General features: G+C 39.0%; 2 protein-coding genes across 4 annotated transcripts in view; one reads left to right on the top strand and one right to left on the bottom strand.

The window, feature by feature from the left end:
- The window catches only part of tbck (TBC1 domain containing kinase), a 21,545-nt gene extending 6,772 nt beyond the window's left edge, over positions 1-14,773 (bottom strand). Inside the window, exons 1-22 of the mRNA XM_077524557.1 lie at positions 14,601-14,773; positions 14,186-14,379; positions 14,012-14,084; positions 13,486-13,600; positions 13,336-13,409; positions 12,288-12,429; positions 12,143-12,203; positions 12,007-12,068; positions 10,938-10,999; positions 10,336-10,484; positions 9,682-9,820; positions 9,507-9,606; positions 8,734-8,783; positions 8,327-8,456; positions 8,117-8,215; positions 7,981-8,043; positions 7,715-7,841; positions 6,789-6,839; positions 6,624-6,707; positions 5,618-5,703; positions 3,764-3,800; positions 1,348-1,509 (exon numbers count right to left, since the gene is read on the bottom strand). Coding sequence (XP_077380683.1) covers positions 1,348-1,509; positions 3,764-3,800; positions 5,618-5,703; positions 6,624-6,707; positions 6,789-6,839; positions 7,715-7,841; positions 7,981-8,043; positions 8,117-8,215; positions 8,327-8,456; positions 8,734-8,783; positions 9,507-9,606; positions 9,682-9,820; positions 10,336-10,484; positions 10,938-10,999; positions 12,007-12,068; positions 12,143-12,203; positions 12,288-12,429; positions 13,336-13,409; positions 13,486-13,600; positions 14,012-14,084; positions 14,186-14,378 — 2,059 coding nt within the window. The 5' untranslated portion in view covers position 14,379; positions 14,601-14,773. The remainder of the gene's footprint in view (positions 1-1,347; positions 1,510-3,763; positions 3,801-5,617; positions 5,704-6,623; positions 6,708-6,788; positions 6,840-7,714; positions 7,842-7,980; positions 8,044-8,116; positions 8,216-8,326; positions 8,457-8,733; positions 8,784-9,506; positions 9,607-9,681; positions 9,821-10,335; positions 10,485-10,937; positions 11,000-12,006; positions 12,069-12,142; positions 12,204-12,287; positions 12,430-13,335; positions 13,410-13,485; positions 13,601-14,011; positions 14,085-14,185; positions 14,380-14,600) is intronic.
- Positions 14,752-23,149, top strand: aimp1a (aminoacyl tRNA synthetase complex interacting multifunctional protein 1a). Of its 3 annotated transcripts, none has more exons than XM_077524561.1 (7): positions 14,752-14,831; positions 16,655-16,785; positions 16,939-17,052; positions 17,729-17,890; positions 19,686-19,888; positions 20,048-20,216; positions 22,898-23,149. In XM_077524561.1, exons 2-7 carry the CDS (start codon positions 16,680-16,682, stop codon positions 23,062-23,064), a joined length of 921 nt encoding a protein of 306 aa, XP_077380687.1. In that variant the 5' UTR covers positions 14,752-14,831; positions 16,655-16,679; the 3' UTR covers positions 23,065-23,149. The 3 variants fall into 3 exon arrangements, with proteins under 3 accessions (XP_077380687.1, XP_077380686.1, XP_077380684.1); XM_077524560.1 differs by lacking the exon at positions 14,752-14,831 and adding an exon at positions 14,855-15,065; XM_077524558.1 differs by lacking the exon at positions 14,752-14,831 and adding an exon at positions 14,857-15,133.

Genomic DNA, 23,149 nt, shown 5'->3' with positions numbered 1-23,149 from the left:
TGCACACTGAACTTGCAGCAGCAGATAAGGAGACGGATTTCACGGAGGAGGGATTGCCAGTGCTTGCAGAGATTTTTTTTGGATGAACTTTGACTTATACTTGTGTTGAAGTGTGAAATTCAGGGCGGTTTGACAAAACTTGATGATAATAATAGTATCATAACTCCAGGTAGGCTCAAGCAGAACGTGTGTGTAAGTCAGTGCTGCCTTATCAATTACTTTTTTGTTACTATAATTAGTACACTTCTGCAGAGGAGGTATTTTGCACACTCTTAAAACAATGAGAACACAATTGCCACCTACTGTAGTGGATGAGCAATTACACGCTATTTTAGTATGGGGGAAAAAAAACAAACATGTTTAATCAATTTCAATGCAGTGGAAATTTAATCAGTTTTCATTGCATCTTTTATACCAAGAGCTAGGAATTAATCAAAATTTAATTACAATTTCAATTATTAAACTCCATAATTACAGAATCAGCATAATCGTTAAAAAAATACTAATACTAATTTTGAGTTGTTTAAATTTATAATGTATACATTTTAGTTATTTTAAAATAACAAATTTAAAAATGTTTCCTCCAAAAGGAACTTGAATCAACGTAGAGTTTCAAAGACTTTTTTTTGTCTTAATATTTTTTTACAATTAAACATTTTCTTGTTTTGTACAAAAACACAAATGATTGTCCTAATCGTGATTTCAATTATTACCAATATAATTGTGATTAATATTATCTTCACAATCGAGTAGTCCTTACCAAGAGCACCATCTAAAGGAGTAAAAAAAAAAAAAAAAAAATATATATATATATATATATATATATATATATATATATATATATATATATATATATATATATATATATATATATATATATATCGGAAGTGGTTCACGAAGCTTCATTTTACCATCATGAGTCACTAATGTTATTATGCGGACTCCCTCTAGTGGCATTCCCTGAGAATCACAGCCTAAGTTGTAAATTGTATTTCATGAAGTTCAGTACGCTTGTATTTAATCTTAAACAAATGTTTGTTTTGTACACATTTTTTTTATTGAGTATACTTTTTGTGCAATTGACTCATTTAAGTATTTTTGTCCCCTATATTTAAAGGTAGTGTGTAATTTAATTTTACAAGTGTGCATCATGTTGCAGTGGCTTGCTTACAATAATATTAAACATTTTAGAGATAAAACCATATTTGAGCCTTTACAGTAGCCTTACAATATTCCTCTATTTTAATGTTGGTAACGATGGCGGTACTTTGAGAGTATTTTTTTTCGGGTGGTACATGGTGTAAAAAGTTTGAAAACCACTGCTGTAATGCATACGTGAAGAGTCACCTGGTAGGTCAGAGAACAGCAGGATGCACTCGTTGAAGCCGTTTGCAAGAAGGCGGTCCCTGAGCTGCTGCAAGATGGCCATGCCGATGCACAAGGGGAACGACGAGTTCCCCAGCAGCAGTGTGTCCCACAGGTGGAAGATCTTGTGCAGCGGGAACACATCTGCAAAGGCGGGTGCAGAGATGGGGAAGAAAAGAAAAAGAAAAAAAAAGACAAGAATTCAAAGAGCCGCAGCAGCATGCGAGACAACAGGACCGGGACACTATGAAAGCACTTTGTATATAAAAAGGCACGATTTGCATATGTGAATTATACATTGGCTAAAGCGTGGTTGTGTTGGGAAAAAAAAGAAGAAAGGAAAAAAAAAAACAGAAAAGAAAAATGCTGAGGAAAGGTTGCCCATGGGGAGTTTTCATGTGGAGGTGGTTTTCTGGCAGAATATTGAACATGGCCGTTCGATTTTTTATTTTTTTTTCTTAATGATAGTTTTTACATTCGAAGGCAATCGTGCACCTGTTTGGATCCCCTGTGGGTGCACCGAGGCGTCGGGGAGACAGTCAATGCGGATGCATGTATATTTATGTACGTGACGAGAGAAGATGACCCTGAAAAAGTGGCGGATGTTCGGAAGGTGGACATTAGCAGTCAGAGCAGAACACCCTAATGCTAGACTCTGCCTCAGGGGGGTGAGAAGGAGGTAAGAAGGTCATGCTTCACACTCCTTTCCATCATAGCTGCGCTCGCAGTGTGTGTGCTTCTCATGCTGGGTCACGTTGCGGAGACGTACAGTTCGGACAATGACAGCATTTATATCATTACAACCACCACCGGTCATTTGAAATAAAACCATCAAGTGGGCTGATGTCTAGACCGGTTTTAAAGGCTTTTAAAAAAAAATGGCATTGAGGAATGACAGACAACTTCTTTTCTGCCAAGATTTTCGGGGGCGTTAAAAGAATTTAACGCAGCTGCTCTACTGGCTTGAGTCATCAAAAACATTTTCCGAATTAATCAGTCGTCTGAGTAAAGGTCACAGGAATATGAAAAATAACATATCCCCAGTCGAGCCTCTGACCTTTTCAGTTGTATTCTTTGCTCCCCAAATGCAAGCAGACTCCCGGAGCCCACTGATGCTAATTGACTTTGTTGACTGCCACCACACATCCGCCCTTTCATACGGCGTATAAAAGCTGATTTTTTTTTTTTTTTTCTGCCATTGTTCTGTAGAAACAGCACGACATGGAATAGTGGGACGAAGATGAAACTAGGAATTTTCTGCCTTACCAATATAGTATCAGAGCTGTAAGCAAGACGGGACAACACCTGTGTGAAAAACTTTTATGGGATACTTTACTTATTTAGCTATTTTTGGCAGTCAAACATGAATATTTTGCCTATAATAAATTTGATATTTTCATTTCATTTTTCATCTACAATTAGTACCTTTAAAAACACATTTTGCAATTTGCTGTCGACTGAAAATGACATCACAAGGGCTCAGGTAACCAATCACAGCTCAGCTTGTGAATGTCACATGACCAACCCTAGAAAACAGGTAGTATATATATATATATATATATATATATATATATATATATATATATATATATATATATATATATATATATATATATATATATATATATATATATATATATATATATATATTAGGGGTGTTAAAAATCAATTCGGCAATATATCGCGATACTACATCGCGCAATTCTCGAATCGATTCAATAGGCGGCTGAATTGATTTTTTACTTCCATTTTTAATGGAAAAATATTCAACATAATGTCTAAATTTCACACCTTAAGCATGGAAGAATGTTAAATGAACGGAACATTGAGCCTTAATATTTTATTTTAATGCTGTTCAAACATGAAACAGATTACAACCTGTATAAGTTTCAGATAAATAAAGAATACATTTTCATACAAATCTTACACTCTACAAGTTTACTGATTAGTATTTTCTAAATTTGAATGAAAAAAATCGCAACAATCGACCTATAAATTCGTATCGGGATTAATCGGTATCGAATCGAATCGTGACCTGTGAATCGTGATACGAATCGAATCGTCAGGTACTCGGCAATTCATATATATATAAAACACTAAAGATCATTGCAATTTTACATGTATAATTTTGATGCTGACATTGTCCATCATTTTATTATCTGATTACAGATTTTCCTTTGCTGAGTTCCGTGTAAAAAAATATTCCTGCTCAATTGTTATGGCAGTGATGCCCCAATTTAAATTTTAAGTTAATTTGAATTTTAAATCACTACAATTATTATTATTATTTATTATACTCCTTATTGTCCATCAAAGGTAAATTCACGTCACCAGTCACTCAATGAGTGACAATTTTTACCGGATGTCTGTGTAAAAGAGGCTTATGATAACTACTCACGTGTGAACATGGTCAGGAACCAAGGAATGGCATACAGCTGTGAACGTGGCAGACAAGGGGGAAAACATTAGCGAGATTAAGCAACATTTGCGCTCCACAATGTGCTGAATTGCGTATAACAAAATGGGCTTTAATCAGTGACTGAACTCTGCAAGCCCTGAAGGAACAGACAGCAAAGGAGGAGCAAAAACTGCTGACTCTGATTATGAATCACAATTAATCTCATTATGCCAATTTGTAATCTCTCGATTCTGCCCCTGAGGACGCTGATAAATGCTAAATTAGAGTGCATAATACATTGTGATGTATGGTCGGTTGTTAACGAAGCGTCTGTACTTGCCAGGTGTACGGGGGGGAAGGGTTGGGAGGCGGGAGGTTTAATCGCCGGATGTGGACAGCTGGCGCTTATCTCGGACACTCAGCTGACAACTAATTGGGAGGGGCGGAGGGGAGACGAGGAGTATGCCGTCGTTTCACTCCTTGCGCTCAAATGATAAGCAACGGCGCCGGCCGCAGTCTCGATTTCAACCGGGAGGATGGCGAGCGACTTGGGCCAGATTGGATGAGTGGCAGCATAAATGGCACACCCGGGAGGGGGAGATGTCGCCAAATGGAAAACGACCTGAATTAAACCTCTGGATACGCATTATGTGAGGTCCGTTTTGGCCTCAGGATTTATTGGCAGTACATAGAATTAACCTTGGATTCATTTATTTACTTTTGTGCAAAAGATGCCTTTTCACTGATGTGCAGTCAACACATATTTGTCGTTTGTTATTCACTAATTTGCTAACCAATCCGCAGCCATTCAGTGAAAAACTCAATGTAATTTCTTTTTTTCTTTTTTGCTCTTTCTATAATGCTCTTAAGATGCCACAAGATAGCTCTAAAGCCCAGAAAGTATTAATTGGCATCAAGGAAGTATTTGAAGCTATATACATTGAGATACTAATATCTTTGCATGTCAGGGAGGAGATAAGTTTAGCCTGGTTTGTCAGTGAATTCATGGAGCGTCTTACATAAAATGAATGCACATCATATTTTAATAAACATGTTCAAAATGTGTGTGTCTTTGCTACCTTGAACGGACTCTGACGAAAAAACAACATTCGCACACCCTCGCAAGTCCGTATCTAAGTGAGATATAGGCTTTTGAGGGGGCGTAAAAAAGTTTTTTTTTTTTTTTTTTTTTTTTTTTTTTTTTTTTTTTTTTTTTTTTTTTTTTTTTTTAAACAGCCAAGACAACTTCAGTCAACATAAAAATTGATACAAAGTTCTTTACTTGGCATTTTGATGAAAGAAATGTCTCCATTTTTTTTAGGCCTTAAACCCATGAGAGTGGGGGGGAAAAAAAAAAAAAAAAAATCAAGTGTTTCATTCATATCTCTATTGAATGCTCCCATAAATTTGGTGCTGTGCTGACCTAAGTGTTGGACGAGGTTCAGAGAGGAAATTGTGATTTATGTTCCTTACGGTCTAATGACTTTGATTGAGCAAACATTCCAACATAATTCTGCTTTGCTAATATAAAAAAAAAAAAAATCCTTTTGTGAGGGAATTCAGCAGCTTTGTGCATGTTATGCATGCTTAGTATCAAACTTGAACAAAAGGCAGATGTTTTATTGTATTTTTTTTTCTAAACTTAAAAACACAGACACTGAGCAAATACAGTCAGCTGGGATTGTTTCATCAAAGAGTGAAGCTAAAAATTGAAGGATAACATAAATCCTAGAGTGCTTGAAGAGATGAAACAGCAGTCACGTGTTTTTTGTGTTAAATGCTCACAGATCTTTTCAACACAAGTGAGCCAAAAGAGATGTGATGTGAATAATGTTGCGCTGTCTGCATCCTTACGTCAGGGATGAAGCCGATGTCGTTCAAGTGGTTGCTGAGCTCGGGGTCATGGAAGGCGATCATTTGCGAAAAGACCGTCAGGTACTCTGAAAAATAGGTCAGAGACGACAAGTGAGCTATTCAGCCAATCAGAAGCCAGAAAAAGGAACAGCAATCTCCCCGGTTGTGTATTTGGACACTTCAGTCCTCAAGAATGGTGAGACGATGGAAGATTTTGATTTATGCATGTGCACTAAAAACCCTTGTACGTTTAAAATGAAAACTTTAGATGAAGATGAAAATAATGAATATGAACGAATGCTTCTGAACTGAAAACAGCCTTTTAAACTGTTCCCACGCAGCTTGAAGCATTCAATTGTCCAAAAACATCCTGGCAAGATGGTGTAACCAAATTGTGGGGGAATTACAGGCTCAACTTCTGCAAGATTTATATTGTATCAATACATTTGGTCAGGATGAGATTGCAGAACTAAACAGTAGCAGACTTTTTTTTTTTTTTTATTGCTTAACCTTGGATTTGTCTATGTTGGCAGGAAAGACATGCATTTTATTTTTTATTTTTATTTATTTTTTTATTATCAACAAAAGCGCTCTGACCAGACAGATAAACATAAAGCTGACTCTCCGGACCACCTAAAAAGGGGAGCGAGATCATAATAGTCCAGTTTGTGGCTTTTTACCCATCATGCAGGAACAGTTTTTAATGCTGTTTCATTTATTTCCCTCTTGCCACATGATGCGCCACAGCTGTGTGAATGCATTAAGGGAGGTTTAAACTTCCTTTTCACAGCTATGAAACAACACACAAAAAAAAAAATGAAATCAACACTGAGCAGCTGGCTGCAGACCGTGATAATTTGCTTTTGAACTGCGCTGCCTGCAACCATGTCCAGAGCCTTTTGCATTTTGTTTTCTCCTTTAGCAGCTCAACATCACGCACGCTAAGCAAGGCAGCAATGGGAATGGCGGAATCACAAGTACAACTAATAATTTTTCTCGATCTCACCTTGAATGACGTGCGAGTTGTCCTTCAGGAAAAAGTTGTAGAGGTATTTTGGGATGAATGCGGACATACACGAGTATGCCAATGCTATGAAGAGCACAAGGATGTAAAAGACCAGAACAACAAAAACAAGCCAAAAACAATGAGCATCAATTTGTGATTTCTTACCCTCATTGTTAAAATTCAAGTAAAGGAATGGGGCGCAAAGTGAATCCAAACCTAAAAGAGAAAAACAACTGTCACTTGTAAGAGCATATGCTTATATCAACTGTATCTAAAAAAAATAAAATAAAAAATACAACAAAGTCAATTTTTATCCAGATTGAGATGAATGTAAAAAAAATCCCCTAAATATGCAATCTGGATCAGATCTTGACTAAATATAGTTTGTTTTGACACGTTTTGGTTCCAAATGAACCAGATTAGCTGTCTTTCATCACACCTACAGTATATGAAGACACATTATAAGGACCCAAAAAAATTATTATGATAAAAAGTTCAGAAAATTTAAGTCAAAATATTGCATTAATTTTATTATTGTTATTATTATTGTTAACTTTATTTTACTTTTTTTTTTTTTCAGGACAAAAAGTCCTAATATTACAACAAAAACGTATCTTAACAGGATCCTCAACAGCTGTAATTTTGAAGCATATGCTCTTAATATGAGCGCTTTATTATTGTACTACTATAGCCTTTTTCCAATAAATGCTGCAATTTAACCTTTAAATTACCCTTTATAAAATCTGTAAAAATCTGTATTGCCTATTTTTTGACTGAAGTTAATTGAATCAATCAATCAATAAAAATGTTTTGTCAGTCGTACTCTTTAATTTTTAATGTAATTCTTTGTATTAAATACTGTACATTAGTTTTTAATTCAATTCACTTTGTCATAAGGTTATTTTACTTCTGGCTAAGGCAGAAATGGGACAGGACTCCCCCCTTGTGGCCAATCATATATTACATCATGAGGAATCAAGGGGGTCCAAGCAAGGGTGCAACATAATCATTCAAGTGGTGTGAAAACTTCAGTTGTGTGGCATAGCAAACGTTGGGGGAAAAAACAGATGCTGTGCCTGGTTTAGACTGACCCTGCCAGTAGACCAGGTCGGGATGGGAGACCACCCAAGCTTTCAGGAGACGTCTGAACTTTACGTGACCCTGTGGGGAGGACAGCAGCTCGTCGTACTGGTGGCAGCGTGGGATGTCCACCTCGATCTGTGAGCGGAAATAGGCTTGCATTTAAATGTCATGACCGAATTATTTTTAATGGACTAAATACATTTTTTATATTTTTCTGACTTTCACTCCATTTGAAAACTGATGTGTATTTCAGCCATCTTTGCAGCGCTGTTACCTGTCTGTCAGTTGGAATGGGCGTGTCCTTGTCGATGCTTTCGTATTTGGCCTGAATATCTCCCTGTACAAAATAAAAGATAACAAAAGATGCATTAGGGAGACATTGAATTTTTTTTCTAGAACATATTTTGTACCTCAATGCCCAGCAGTGCAGCCCAGGATAGTCCACGCACAAGAGGGGGGATGTCAACCCTGGCCTCTTTGTACACTAGATTCTTCTTATAAGGATAAGCCTGAGAACATGAATACATATTACATGAATTTTGTGATATTAGCTATTAGCAACAAGCGTGTCTTTGCGTCGGAGCGTGCAGTCGGGGGGGGGGGGGGGGGGGGGGGGGGACCTTGAGCAGCCTGTCGAAGAGGATGACACGGATGAGTTGGTACTCTGTGTCTCTCTCGCGGATGATGAGCGGGAGCGTGACGGTGGCCGACAGCTCGTTGGCGCTGTTGGAGTGCGCCAGACTGGACTGTCTGGGGGCAAGCAGATGAAGATCGTTCGGCGTGTAGTGTCATTTACTCAAAGTCAAATGTGCATGTATGCGCCCTGTGATTGAATGGCGAATAGTCTTTTCACCCTTAATCAACCGGGATAGGCTGCTGCAGCACCCCACAACCCTGAATAGGATAAGCGCTATAGAAAATGAATGTATAAACGTAATAGGCATCTCCCCACATCTGCAGGAGGGTAAATCAAAGCCTCCGTGGCAATAGTGCGAAAAATAAGAGGTCAAAAGCGAGGTCCACTTACTCGTCCTCCAGCAGAGGGAAATAAGTTTCCCCTGCGACATCCTTCAGTCTCTGGAAAAGGACAAAAGGTCATCTTTAAAAGTAGCATCAATTATTTTACTGCTTACATTGAGCCTTTATTCTCATACAGTCAGGCTGAACTATTAATCAAATTCAAATCATCTCAATGTATATGTATATACACTATAAATATTTATACAGTATAGTGTCTATAATTTCAATGCAGTTCTCCTGTTTACATCATTTTTTCATTACACGTAAAAAGCTGAAGTGATAACATTACAGATTAGTTTGTATTATTGTTGTAATCTGATTTATGACTAACTGACACTCATTTCGTAGAATTTTGTGACTTTGTCATGGTGAACACTTAAAAGCCCGCCAGTCATATTAAGTTAACAAGTAGATAAAGTGTCTTTAACTCATTCGATTCCAAAATGTGTAAAAACGTTTTTAAATACTTTGTCCTCCCCTCCCATAAACGTGTTTACACGTTTTTTTGTTTTGTTTTTTTTATTTTAATGCAAGAGCATACAAAAGGCTTTGATGTGGCTTCTGACATAGAGAGGTGACTTAAAGCAATCGTAATTAAAAAATAAATAAATAAATAAAAAATGGCCAGCAGTTGGCAGCAGAGTATTAGAGAACAGACAGGGCCATGTTGGAACAAGTTCTTTTTGTCAGTGTTTTCACCAGGAATGTGAATATTGACGAATCACAATTAGATAATATTGTGCAGAGATTTTTTTTTTTAAACACTCTTGTTGGTCTTACATTTCTGAGCTGGCACAGAGAAAGCGTCACCGTTGTGTCGTCAAGCAAGAAACTGCGATCCCTGCCCTGGCCGAACGTCTCTCCATCCTCCAGCACAAAACTATATATGAACAGCGGCATATTAAGAATGTTGTTCAGTCGTGCGCCAACAAACAATCACCGATGTGTACTGTACTTGGGCAGCGTGCATATGGGAGGTTTAGATTGGATGATCTCCTTGTTGGTCAGCTCCTTCTCAAGGTCGCCCCCTGCAAGGCACCACAGGTGGTACACCTCGTTGATGGCCCGCTCTGAGAGGTAGTCGTCATCGTCGCCTAAAAACAAAATGATTATCAATGTCTCATGATGCTGTATTGATACACAAACGTCGAAGCCGTTGACCACTTAATAAAAAAAAATTTATTAGCGTGAAAAGATGAGAATCTCACTTTTTTCTATGAACTACACCTTCAACAAGTATTTGGGACTCAATTAGAATGCTGCTTTTCATTACTATAAACATAAATATGTATTTAAAACATAAAAAAATGCATGATAACCATAATTGGAATGGAGGATGAATTAGTCATTTATTATTATTATTATTATTATTATTATTATTATTATTGCTACTACTACTATTACTAGGATGGGCAAAAAACACTTTGAATACAAGATTAGCATCCAAACAATTCAATAATTTGAATAATCCCAACAAATTCAGAGGCCAGATTCCGAAATTCCACTTGAATTATTTCAGTTTTAGCCAAGGAGAGACATTTGGCTGGCACTATTGACGAGAATCTAAGGTGAAATATCAGCATGCGCAAAGTGAGCATTTGAGGCCAACCTTTGCAAAGGTCGGCGATGTCCTCGGGGAGCTCCAGATGTGCACAGCGTAGCGAGGAGGAGAACAGGCTCACGGGCTTCTGGAAGGGCGTGTAGAGGCACGACACGCCATCGAACGCGGCGTCCCCCAACAACTCGGCTGGGCTCGGCCTGGAAGGTTGCGCACAGAAGCATCTGTTTTTTGGTGTCATTTGATTGGTTTAATATCTCCTGGGGGTGGGGAACATATTTGTAGCAGTTCATCTGAAGTTTTTTTTACAACTGAATGGCAGGCTGTATCACATGCAGATGCAGACTGCAGATAATTTATAAATACTGCATATCTATAGCAGGGTTGTCCAAACGTATGGCCGCATTTCAGAAAAATTGAAAGTTGCACAACTCACTTTCAATATTTGCCACTTTATCTTCTTAAACATGCTACAAATGTCAATCAATTATTGTTGTGTTAATTTGAAAACAGTAAACATGAAACGTCTACACATCACATTCAAATGCCTGGTTCGTGTGATATAATAAAAAAATTAAAGCGAAATATTACAATTACCAAGCCCTGTATATGATGTTGAAAAAGTGCCTTGAGAAAAAGAGGAAATAACATACCGTTTGGAAGGAAGGAAGGTCAAGCATTTTCGCAACAGCTCTAGAACATTCTCAGGCAGCTCCTGTCAAAAGGATTTTAACAGCCAACATAAAGCAAATCAAATGCCAAAAAGTAGATAACTGTTCTAAATTAAATCAGAAACCAGTGAAATCAGAGAATTCAATCAAGCAGTTGGACCAAAATTTACGGGGAAAATGCAGCTCAAAACTATGCCATTGCTTTCTCCTTTTTTTTTTTTCTTTTTTTTTTTTTGCTGCCACCACAGGATACAAGCTAACCACAAAACAGGAAGTGGAACTGAATGCATACTGAAGGAAAGCCTTTGATTGCTTGATCCAATATGGGCAATAGAATTTCAACTTATTGTGTCATAGGAAAAGTGGTGCTTCACAACAATCATAAAATTTACAGCAAATAATAAGGTGTGGCAAGTCTAAAGCATATGCAGAATACTCCCTCTGCACAATCGCCATTGTGTCGAACTAATCAAAGTTAAACATACACAATTTATTATTTTTAACTTTTAATACACCTATGTATGACAGCTAACAAACAGAATGGATTATTTTTATTTTCATTATTTCTTTAGGGGGGCGGGGGGGATAATAAAAATTATCAAATATCGAATAAATTGTACATCATCCTAATTCATGTTGTCATAATATACCTTTAAGTCAGCGCTTCTCAAAGCGCTTCTTATTTTTTGCTACGTTTGGCCCAGGCGAAGAATATACCCCCAGACCCCCGACCACCACAACTCTCCACAGCAACTGTAAATAGTAAAATTTGTCAATAAATTTACTGTACATACACCTCTGCAGAGATGCTAATACCCCTAGTACGCTCTCTGAGAATAAGAGCACCACTGACACCTACTGTAGTGGATGTGCAATTACATTTTTTTTTTTTTTTTTTTTTTTTTTTTTTTTAAGTATGGCAGGAATAAAAAATGTTCCCTGGGTCACACTCCAGCATCTTGGCACCCCCCTATTTGAGAAGAACTGCTTTAAGTTCAACATATTGATTACAATATATTCTGCGCTGAAATAAAACTGATTTGAGGTCTACCTTAATGCTTTCCAAGCAGCCATGCTCTTCAGCAAGGACTGTGACGATGTCATCCAAGCAGCCTGGAAAGGGCACAGACGACATAACGATAAATGTCTAGCAAAGCTCGTATTCATTCTTCGTAAGACGGGCTTACCCAGAGTTAGAATAAACTTCAGCCTCTCATTTATGTCAATGTTATGCAGTAGCCGCCGACCCTGATCCAGCGAAGAAACAAAAGAGGTGTTAAGGCAACAAGATTTTCTTGGATGTATTGTAATCCTTATGTAAAGCATTCTTACAGAACACAGTTCAAACAGCAGAATGCCAAGTGACCACACATCAGATTTGGGTCCCGAGGGCCGCGGGGCTTCATCATGGGAAGGGTCACTGGGGTGAAAGCAGCCCTGCGCTATCACCTCTGGAGCCAGGTATGATGGGTACCTGCGAGGAGCACACATTTTGAATCTTAGTGGAAGTAGTTAGTCAGGTTAATGATGAAGTAATCTGAATTACCTGTATGGAATAGTCTATTACTAACCTATGCTAGCGGAGTTGTAAAGTGATAAATATAGTACACAGTTTTACATAAACCACTTCTAGGCCATAAATATAAAACAGACAAACAAAAAAATCCCCTCAGAAATTGTGCTGCATACTGACTGTGCACAGTATTTGAAAAAGAGATCCCCACCCCCATTAGTCATCACCATACATCCTTCCACTTTGCAAATTGTGAAATAACATCACACTAGATGCTTGCTGACAGGCATTTTGGTTTGCTGTTGCAAAGCATTGGATTTGAATCTTCTTCCTGCTTGAAGTTTGCATGTTCTCCCCATGCTTGTGCAGGTTTTTCTTTGAGAACTTCAGCTTCCTCCCACATTCAGAAACCTTGCATGTTGTGTTTATTGGCGTCTCTACAGGAGTGCAAATGTGAATGCTTGTTTGTGTATATGTGTGCTGCAATTGATTAATGACCAACCAGGATGTAGCAGTCTTGCGCAAATTCACCTGGGATAGGATTTAGTGGTGTCTCAAATGATGGATTGACCACAATTTCACCTGTCCTTTTGTTTGTCGCTTTTTTTATTTTTATTTTTTTTCGGCCAAAGCAATACTCATCCGGCAGCAATCAAGGGACTATTGAAGTGAGATGAGGAGATTGATTTAGGAAAATAGTATTTTAGTGCCATCTTGTGGCTTCAATCTCCATTTACAAGCACAGTGTCATTTACTCGACATTCACTGCTCTTACGCTGCCATTTTTCAGGTTTCCTATCTGAAAAACATCTGAAAAAGCTCAAGAAATACTTTTTCGTCATGACAAATAAGGAGCAAAAAAGCTACCCAATTGGGAAGTCCACATCAGCGCCGTGGTCGGTCATGTGATAGAGGCCAAACTTTGCCAGCTTGACGCTGCCCTACAGAGAAACACATCTCACGTTAACATCAGCTCACAAAATCACTGCATTATATTGGAATTCAGCATAACGGTACCTTGCTATCCAGGAGCACATTGTGCACATTGAGGGCCCGATGCACCATACCATGTTTGTTCATAAAGGCCAGACCTTCCAGGATCTCATAGGCGATTTGTAGAATCCTCTCTGGGCTGAACACACACATTTGTTTGACACACTATACCACATAAAGGTCTGAATTAATAATAAAATTGAAAGTATTTATTGTCATTGTAACAAAACAATGAAATCGAAGCGCTTCTTACAGTGTATACTGTATAATAAGCAAAACGGGAAAAGCCTAAACAAAAAAAAAGCTATTGATTGACTGATTATTTGTTGTGCCTTACTGAGGCAACGACAGCTGGACAGTTCAAGGGAATGCAAAGAGCAACGGGTGATTATTCTATGCCATATTAATAATAACCCTTCCTTTCTTTGATTGTGCAGCTGGAAAACTAAACACAGTGTGACACTCCTACTAGAGCATCCACCAAATGCCGTTCCTTAATGTCCCCTGATTTTCAGGAAGCGTTAATATAGATTATTAACAGAATTCCAACCTGACTTTGTTTCCCTGTTTTTGGAAATCACTCAGACTGCTCTCATGGTGTTCGGCAACAACGATGAGACGTTCTGCAAGAAGAGAAGAAGATACAATCGAAACGTGTATGGATATGCTGAGTGATAATTAATCAGTCCTGTAAATTGCATGTACATATTATGCACGGGCCTACCATGCTTTCCTCTGGAGATGTCCACATACTGGCAGAGTCTGGGATGGGTTATGGTCTTCAGGATCTGGAAGCGTCCCAATATTTTGATGGAGTTGGGGGTCAGGGGGAGACCGTTGCTGCCGCACACATCATGGGGCAGTGCTGATGCAAAGAATGTAAAAGCCCCTAACTGGGCATCCTTGAGGGGCTGCATCCTGTATATCACCATCCGGGGGGAAGATCTCATTTAGGTTGTATTTACTGACACATGGTGATCCTTGGCACCACTTGAAATTAACTCTGCAGTTTTTAATGGTTTAAGAACTATTGTCATCACAGTGCACATTGATGCTGCAGTCAACATATACTCATGAACACATCATTAAAAATGTCGCTTTCCGGTAGGAAACGAATGAATACAAAATGTACACATTACCTGTGAAATGTGTCTCTATTCCCGCTTCACGGCAAAGACGTCTGTTCGTCCTAGAACATGAACAGGTTGATATAAACAATATTTTCATTTATGTAGTCGGGTGTTATCGCCAGCGACGAAGGCAGTGAACGTGATCTGTGACGTCACATAAGTGCGACAAAGAGGTTTCAGTACTTCACACAAGATCACATGACAGTGACGGTTATAGGGTGCAAATAAAGAAGATTTGAAGTAAGACTTTGTACAATGTTCTTTTTTTTTTAATCTTACCGTCAAAATGTCAGTGAACTAATTAATAACCGGCGATTGTTTCGGCCAGCTGTCGACACGATTGATATAGCATGGCTATAAAAGCTGTCATATGTAATTGGAGCGTCCGTATGCTTTACAGATCTATTACTTTACAGATTCGCTGGGCCTAATTTAGCAACCGTGCGCCTGCCTGTGCTAAATTCGTGTTAGCAAGTAAGTGCCGACACCGACACTCCCTGTAACGTGTAGAGGCGAATGCCCAAAGTCCATGTAATTTTCAGGTATTTTTATGTTTTATTCCCTATTTCTGCGAAAGCAGTATTACTAGCAACGTCAGCTACGAATAAATAGTTAGTTGACATCTAGCGAGCAACACAAAGCCATATATTATTTTGATGTTTGTTACATGCTTTCATGTTGACTTTGGCAACACTCCCAAGTATGTTTTGCATAGATAACATTAAAAAAAATCGAAAATGTGTCTATTTTGAAAAATATGAATAAGAATATATGGTTAAGCCAGTCTGAACTTTCTACCAATAATGCAAGGTCGTGTGGCTATTTTTGGAGTGCAGTTCCAATTAAAGACGTAAGGTGGCGCTATGACTACTATTGTATAGTGGTGCACAAAACGCAAACATATTTTGCTGTATTGTATATACTATGTGTATGTACAGATGGAATGCATGAATGAGTAACAAAGAAGAATTAACCTGTGCACGTGGGTGGAATGCTTATCCAAATTAGTTCAGGCTTTACGGGGCAAGCCCCCGCTGGCCTTGTTTAAATTAAATTGAGAAAAACAGCTCTTTGATCCTTATTTAGTTTTTTTTTTCTATCAGCTTCAGCGCTTAAATGTTTCTAATTTTCCTTGTCCTTTGATTTTTTTCCCGTCTTGAGCCAGCTGTTGGTTTCCAGCACCTCACAGTCATTTCTTGAGCCGTACCCTCATTTAAAAAACAAAAACAAACTGGTTGTTGAGACTCTCAAGGTTTTTTTTTTGTTTGTTTGTTTGTTTTTTAACCTAATTTCCAAAGCTGTATTACTTTATGTGTCATCTAGTAATTGACTTCAGCAAGATCAAATTTTTGTTCCGCCGCTGTCAGTTTATTTGGTTTCATTTGGGATTGGCTGGTTCATCATTTTTCTTTGTCTATGCCTTGTGGACTGAGGTACATGCAAAAGAAATGATGGGAGTGACAGCTCTCGACCAATCGAAAGTCTGCAGTGAGTCTAGGTTCTAGCTTTAGAGGCCATGTCGGGATTTGGACCTGTAAAGCTCGATCGAACCAGATCCAGCATATAGCATCATTTTATATGACCTAAATGCAAATGGTGTGTGTTTTGTTTCTCTATTTAATAGATTTGCTCTTTGTATTTTCGTGGAAAATCTGTTTAAATTGATATTTATCTTCATTTTATCTGTACGAATTTTCACCAAATCCCTTAAATTAAATTGGACAAGATTTACAGTATATATAATATTTGCTGGTCTCTGTTTTTCTTGACTTGCGGTTAAAATAAACAATTATAAGAATAAAAAATAGCTGCTATGTATATGTAACCATGTAAATGAGATGATTATACATCTATATGGTTTTTGAAGGCCTAAGGGCCTTCTGAGTAATATAAGTCCAATGTGGCCCATGACAAAAATGATTACTTGATGCCCATAGATGAAATTTTAAATTTAAATTTTAATTATAAAGGATACTGATAGGTTCAAACCAACAAATTTGCCAATCTGTGAATGTCAAACTATGAGTATGCGCATGCTCACTGTAAAACCATTTATTTTTCAGGTTTTTATCTCGTTCCTTTCTCAAAATGTCAAGTCCCAATCCCTTGGCAAGGCTGGAGCAGCGAGCCGCTGAGGCTGACCAGATCATCGAGTACCTCAAACAGCAAGTCCATCTGCTCAAAGAGAAAGCCAGTAAATCCTTACACCACATCATAGTCGAGTCGAGAGCCAGGCCTTTGCTATATTTCACCCAGTAGTATATTTGTTTAGTTGAATAGCACGGCCTTATGTTCAGAGTTTTTGTGCTGTTGCGAGAGACATTAACAAGCGTTTACCTCCTTGTAGGTGTCCAGGCCAGTGTCAGGGAGGAGAAGAAACTGCTGGTGGAAAATGCCAAGCTGAAGCAGGACATAGAGGACCTGAAAAAACAGTTGCTGGAAAAAGAGAAGAAGAGGGGAGGTAAAGTCACTTTTGGCCTTACCGTTCGTCCACTCTAGATTCGAGCACACAGTTTTTATGGTTATTACTTAGGTACTGCTGCAAAATCTAATCACATTCATAGTAAGGTTTAATATTTTGCTGTTTGTTACAGTATGACAACCAATTGTGTATTCATAATCTCCTTGATTATTGGAAAAAAAAGACTTTATTCTTTTCAAAAGCAAGACAAACGATGCCATGACCGTTATTGTCTTTCAATATGCACATCATAAAAACGGCATGTAGAATAATGCAGCTTTTTAATCTGGAAAAGACCAAGAGCTGTATTTAGGTGGCAGATTAAGCGGTAGAGTAACCCTAATTGCCATGCACAAATCCTTGTCAGCACTGTGAGCATCTAAATTATTCTCTTACAAGTGTTTTGCTTTTTCTTTTGCTTTTTTTTCTGATGCCACTAGTGATGAATGTTTGCACCGTAACCTCTCCAGGATGGCAGTAATTTATACTCTGAGTACAGAACATGAGAAGGATCCCCTAATATTCTTTGTTGTTTGTTTTGTTTTGTTTTTAATTAATTGAGCACCTGCCAGCAAAAATGTCCATGCATTTGCCTGCCAAGTATATTGCAAAGTTTTGATGGGCACTTATCTGGAACATTTTCAACATATGATGAAATGTACTTCTTTTCCCGCAGTGCGTGATGTTGCCATGCCATCAGTGGAAGTCTCTGTGAAGTCCAATGTCACTCCTCCCCCACCCAGTGGTGCTGCGCCCTGTGTCACTCCCGCCGCCGCCACTATCCAGAGTCCTCCCCCCAAAGACGACAGCCACAATAAGAAGAAGCCTGAGAAAAAAGGTGACAGATGACACATACGCATCGACATTCCTGCCGTTATTAATCCTTTTGAAGTCGTGACACCACCACCGGTTGGTGCTGTCTGTCATGTCGCACGTCGTGTGCTGCGGATTTTAATTGGAATTTGTTTGTGCGCTCTACATTGAAGCTATTAAAAGTGACCTGTCAGCACTTTTTAAAGCAGTCAGCCACATTCAAAACAGGCATTTCATCTCGAAACGTTCACTTTTCTCATATCAGGTGGCGTTTGGGGTTGTATTTGATGCAAAAAAAAAAAGCTCTTCATAAATCTGTCGTCAATTTATTGCGTTGCAAGTGTTTTAAATAACATTCCAGAAAAGCCACAGCTGATTTTCATTCAGTGAGCCGTTTAGTCATCTGTTAGCATCTAAATGGTAGTAGGCATTAGTTGCATTCAGCATTCTTGATTTAAATGGACGCGTTTAAATCGGAATCCAGATGGATGCCTCCCTATTAAGATAAATCAGATGTTTGCATTTTTGGTGAAAATTTCTCTGAATGTTTTCGAATAAACATTCCCTAGAAACTTGCGCTGCACGGTTTTCGTTAAGCTACCATGAAAACACTCACAGATGCTCATGTCCCAAACATGTTGGGAATAGTGCATTCCGTGATGGCGGTTGACTTTCAAATTGTTCTCATAATAGATTACCCAAAACAAGAGACGTTATTTGTTCCTTGCGTGACTTATAAAAACGTTCTTAACTGCACAGGTGATGTTTTCAGTAAATCCTTAACTCATTCACTCCCAGCCATTTTCTCTGAAGCTGTTTTACTGGATTTTGACTGATTTTGCAAGGCCCACAGAATATTGTGTTCTATTGTTATAAAAACGACCTTCCAAAAGAAAGTTAGTGTCTTCTTTCATCAGAAAAATATATATAGATATATTTCTATCTGTTTCTGTTTTGCAGTCATTAGCATTAGAATATAGCTAAATGTCATCATTATTCACAAATCCATTTAGAATTTTTGAGTAAATGAGCTTTTTTTCAACATGGCCTTGGTTGATCTCTGTTGCTCTGCTGGCTGTTTGTATAATAACTACCATTTCTTCAACCGTTCTTTGCAGTTGAGAGGCTGTATTAAAGCCTTCTGTATGCTCGAGCACAGGGATGGCAAACTGCGGTCCTCGAGGGCCAGAGTCCTGCAGGTTTTAGAGGTTTCCCTACTCGAAATGCAGCTGATTCCGAATAGCAGGATCATTATCACACTTATGCAGAGCTTGCTGATGAGCTGATCATGAATCAGCTGTGCTGAAGAAGGGAAATATCCAAAACCAGCAGGACCCCAGCCCTCGAGGACCAGATCTCGCCATCCCTGCTCTATCATAAAAAAAACAAAAACAAACGTATAAATACGTCTTTGGGACACTTAAAGCATTTAAAATAGAACGTATTTATACGTTTTTTTGGATCAAATGAGTTAATACAATTGTAAAAGTGAATAAGAAGACTAAGTAAAACTGCTCATATTTAGAAGTTTGAAGATTGGTTTGGATGTGTTTTTCTGTAAATTGTCGGACGAAATGGTTTTATAGAGGTCAAAATTTTACTCTGCTGCTACCATCATGAGTTACGTCATCAATAAAGACAATTAGCCCATTCCAGAATCAGCCATGCAAGGCCACGCCCTGACATTACCTTCGCCCTAGAATAACCTCTCAAAGTGAACCGCAAATGGCTTGAGTTGAGTTAAGCCAAATAGTTTGGCTTCCACTGTACTGTACTTTTAAGTCTGAATTTATGTGGCATAAATGTCTTTTAATGCATAGAGAAAAAGCCACAGCAGATGGCGGCAGCTGGTCAGGACGACGCCAAGGTGGACGTTTCTCGGCTGGACCTCCGCGTCGGACGCATCATCACGGCGGAGAAGCACCCGGACGCAGACAGTCTCTACGTGGAGCAGGTGGACGTTGGGGAGCCTTCGCCCAGAACTGTGGTCAGCGGGCTAGTCAAGCATGTGCCTTTAGACCAGGTACACGCTCACTTCGAACTCAGGCTGGAAAAGATGCTTCATTTTGTTACGCAATGTAAAATTCCACTTGATTAACATATGTCGTAAGGGGTTTGACTTTTTCCCCCTTTTTTCTTGGGATCAATGGACTGTAACATTGTTTTTACCTCTCTGGTGCAGATGCAGAACCGCTTGGCAATTCTGTTGTGTAACCTGAAGCCGGCCAAGATGAGAGGGGTGACGTCCCAGGCCATGGTCATGTGCGCCAGCTCGCCCGACGTGGTGGAAATCCTCGACCCTCCGAGCGGTGCCGTGCCAGGGGACAGAGTCACTTTCCAGGGCTTCTCAGGTTATTTTTCTTCTTTTTCTTCCCAAAAAGGGACTTTTCCACCTGCGCGTCCATGCAAATGATTGGCTGAACCTCTGGTTGCCAGAAACAACACAGCGAGTTCAGCGTTCAAATCCTCTGACGACGATAATCAGAAGGAAAAGATTGCGTCGTCTGTGCTGTTTGTTAGCAACTCAATTACCTGTGACGAACTTATCAACGCTGCTGCCAAGAAAGTAACCTGCTTTCCACTTGCACAGATGACATTTAAGTACATTTTTAACAACTGACTTTTCAAATGTGAGGGATCCTACATGTGAGGAGGGGAAAAAACAGGCAAACGTGTTCTTACTGCTCTAATCATCTGTGGTGTACTCACTGACCCAACACAGCACAACACATTCCTAAAAAGAAGTCTGTTGTAGTACCAAGACTGACCTGTGAGAGGCAGCCTATTGCCAGAGGGCTTCTAGAACAAGGACAATCAACTCTGTTCCTCATCCCCCATCCTGCATGTTTTAAATGTTTCTCTCATCCAACACATCTGATTCAATTGATCATCTGTCTCAAATGGACCCTGTTCTAGACTGATGAAAAATGAAAAAAAAAAAAAAGTTGTACGGTGAAATTCTAAAACAAGTGTTTTTAATGAGCTATAGTAATATTTTAAACCCTAAACATACCCAAAACTGTGATCCTAAAACATTTATCGTTTCATGCTCATCTTAAAATAATACAAAAAATAAATAATTGCCTACAGATGAAAAAAATGCATTTAACTCATTCACTGCCTTTGACAAGTATACTTGTCAATTGTATTTTTTAGAGCGGTGCTAAATGGGGGCGAATCTGAGCATGCTCCACTGTAAATATCAAACTTGGAAACAACTTTACTGATGCCCAACCACCGGTAGATGACATCATTGCCCCATTTTATAGGAAATAAACACAGTTTCAGAGTCCATGGGAGAAATGGCTGTATTTTGGCAAACCTACATTTTTCTGCTGTCAATTATAAAAGAACGGGACGGGACAAAAAGTAGGGAGTCTATTCTGTTATTTGGTAGATTCGGTTTATATATAATTTATTGAATGTAATATCACGTGAGTATTGGAAATGTAAAAATTTTCTATAATGACTGGCAGTGAATGAGTTAAAATGTGCAGTGCATGTATGTTGGATATGAAACCTGCAAAAATTTCAGTTAAGTAAGAAAGAGATTGTTCTTTTATTATCGTGAGCATTTTAGTAGCAACTTACACATGCAGCGGAGACTCTCCAAAGTGTCTGCTAACAGCCCGGGCGAAGCTTAGCTAAGATCCTAGAACAGTCAATCGCTTCAACATACTTTACGACTTTCCTATTAGCCAGCGCTTTGGCAGCGTCTTGTGACATCTTAGGGCATTTACAGAAAGAGCACAAATCTACAGCAATGACTGAGAATAGGTGAATTTTTCAGCGAATATTTGAATTTGCGAAGGGCAAGCGCAAATAGTAGACTGCAGTTACGCAGTAGAAGAACAAATCGAAGAAACTAAGCTTATCTGGTAACTAAATTGTGGTTGCAAACTCTTCTCCTTGTGAATAACTTGTGAGACATATTCTACTAGATGCCCATTTATGCCTGGAAATATGGACCCCTTCATGGCCTACGTCATGGTGACATCACGGCGTTTACTGGAGGCAGAAACAACCGCTGGACGCAATGAAGTGCAGCTAGAAGTAAACAATGCTGGTTGTCTGTTTATTCTATTCTATTCTAATCAGTTTTATCAGTTTACTCAAATGGCCGTTTTCCGCGTCCTTTCCGACGTGAACTTTCTTGAAAATATGCTGACCGGTGTTAGAACCGCACGCCACTGAGGTGTTTTTGCCTCCAGCTAAGCCCCGCCCTTTAAATTGCGTCACATTGTTTACAAACTTTGAAGGGGTCTATTGCAAGCTTCTTTCAGGTCACTGCCATTGTTCTTGGCCATGGTTCCATTTCTTGTTATAATCACTGAGTCTGTGGCTCGAGCAAATTTGGTTTAGACCACACACAAGGACTTGCGATCGTACATATTTAACAGGTTGAACATTATGACTGACAACCCTGACCATTCACTGAGCAGATCGCTGGGGGCGGAGAAGCGGGATTGGGGTTTGAAAAACACTTTTCTTGCTCCACAGGATGATTAATTAAAGACATCTAACAAGTGAGCATTCACTGACATTGATGGTGAAAGTTAGGCCCATATAATCGGTATAGGGGCATTTATTTACAGTATTTTAAATGACACGGGGACAAATTGACATCTTTCGTGTTAAAGTAAAGGCGATGATATCTTAAGAACAACAACAAACTGTGACCTTAAGAGAAACAAAGTGTGGTGTTTGATTTAAGTTGGAGCCACAGCTGCAGCCGCCATGTTGATGGTTTTGCTGTTGATCACACAATAGTTTCCAATAGTTTCTTATGACCATTAGAAGAACTAAAGAGAAGACTGTTTTATTGTGGTCCGTTTTTGGGTAGGGACTCCTTTGTACTGAATCCAAAGTTTTTTTTGTTTTTTTTTTGTTTTTGTTTTTTTTGTCGTCGCCGTTCTTGCCACGTTCAACTCGGAATCCTCATGTTTTTAATCGCTCACCCAAACGTTAAGACTGCTATTATGTGGAAATTTGACGGTTGCTACTGCAATCTAATCATGTTTGACACTTGCAGGCGAGCCTGACAAAGAGTTGAACCCCAAGAAAAAAGTGTGGGAGCAGATTCAGCCCGACCTGCGCACAGACGGCGAGTGCGTGGCGACCTACAAGGGGGCGCCGTTCGAGGTGGCCGGTAAGGGAGTGTGCCGGGCACAGACCATGAGCAACAGCGGCATCAAATAAAAAGATGATAAGCTTCCCCACCGGTGACAAATTGAAGTGAAAATGGATTTGAAGGGCTTCAATAAAAATTTGATCATCTTCCTAA

This window comes from Festucalex cinctus, chromosome 6 (assembly GCF_051991245.1).
Source record: "Festucalex cinctus isolate MCC-2025b chromosome 6, RoL_Fcin_1.0, whole genome shotgun sequence".
Taxonomy (NCBI): domain Eukaryota; kingdom Metazoa; phylum Chordata; class Actinopteri; order Syngnathiformes; family Syngnathidae; genus Festucalex; species Festucalex cinctus.
This window is presented reverse-complemented; position numbering and strand designations above follow the sequence as displayed.

Bases quoted from the DNA above. Each gene is read 5' to 3' on its own strand.
- aimp1a (XM_077524558.1), top strand. From the start codon at position 15,108: ATGCCCAAAGTCCATGTAATTTTCAG. The intron at 16,786-16,938 runs GTAAATCCTTAC...ACCTCCTTGTAG, and splicing joins TCTGCTCAAAGAGAAAGCCA to GTGTCCAGGCCAGTGTCAGG. The intron at 17,891-19,685 runs GTGACAGATGAC...TTTAATGCATAG, and splicing joins GAAGAAGCCTGAGAAAAAAG to AGAAAAAGCCACAGCAGATG.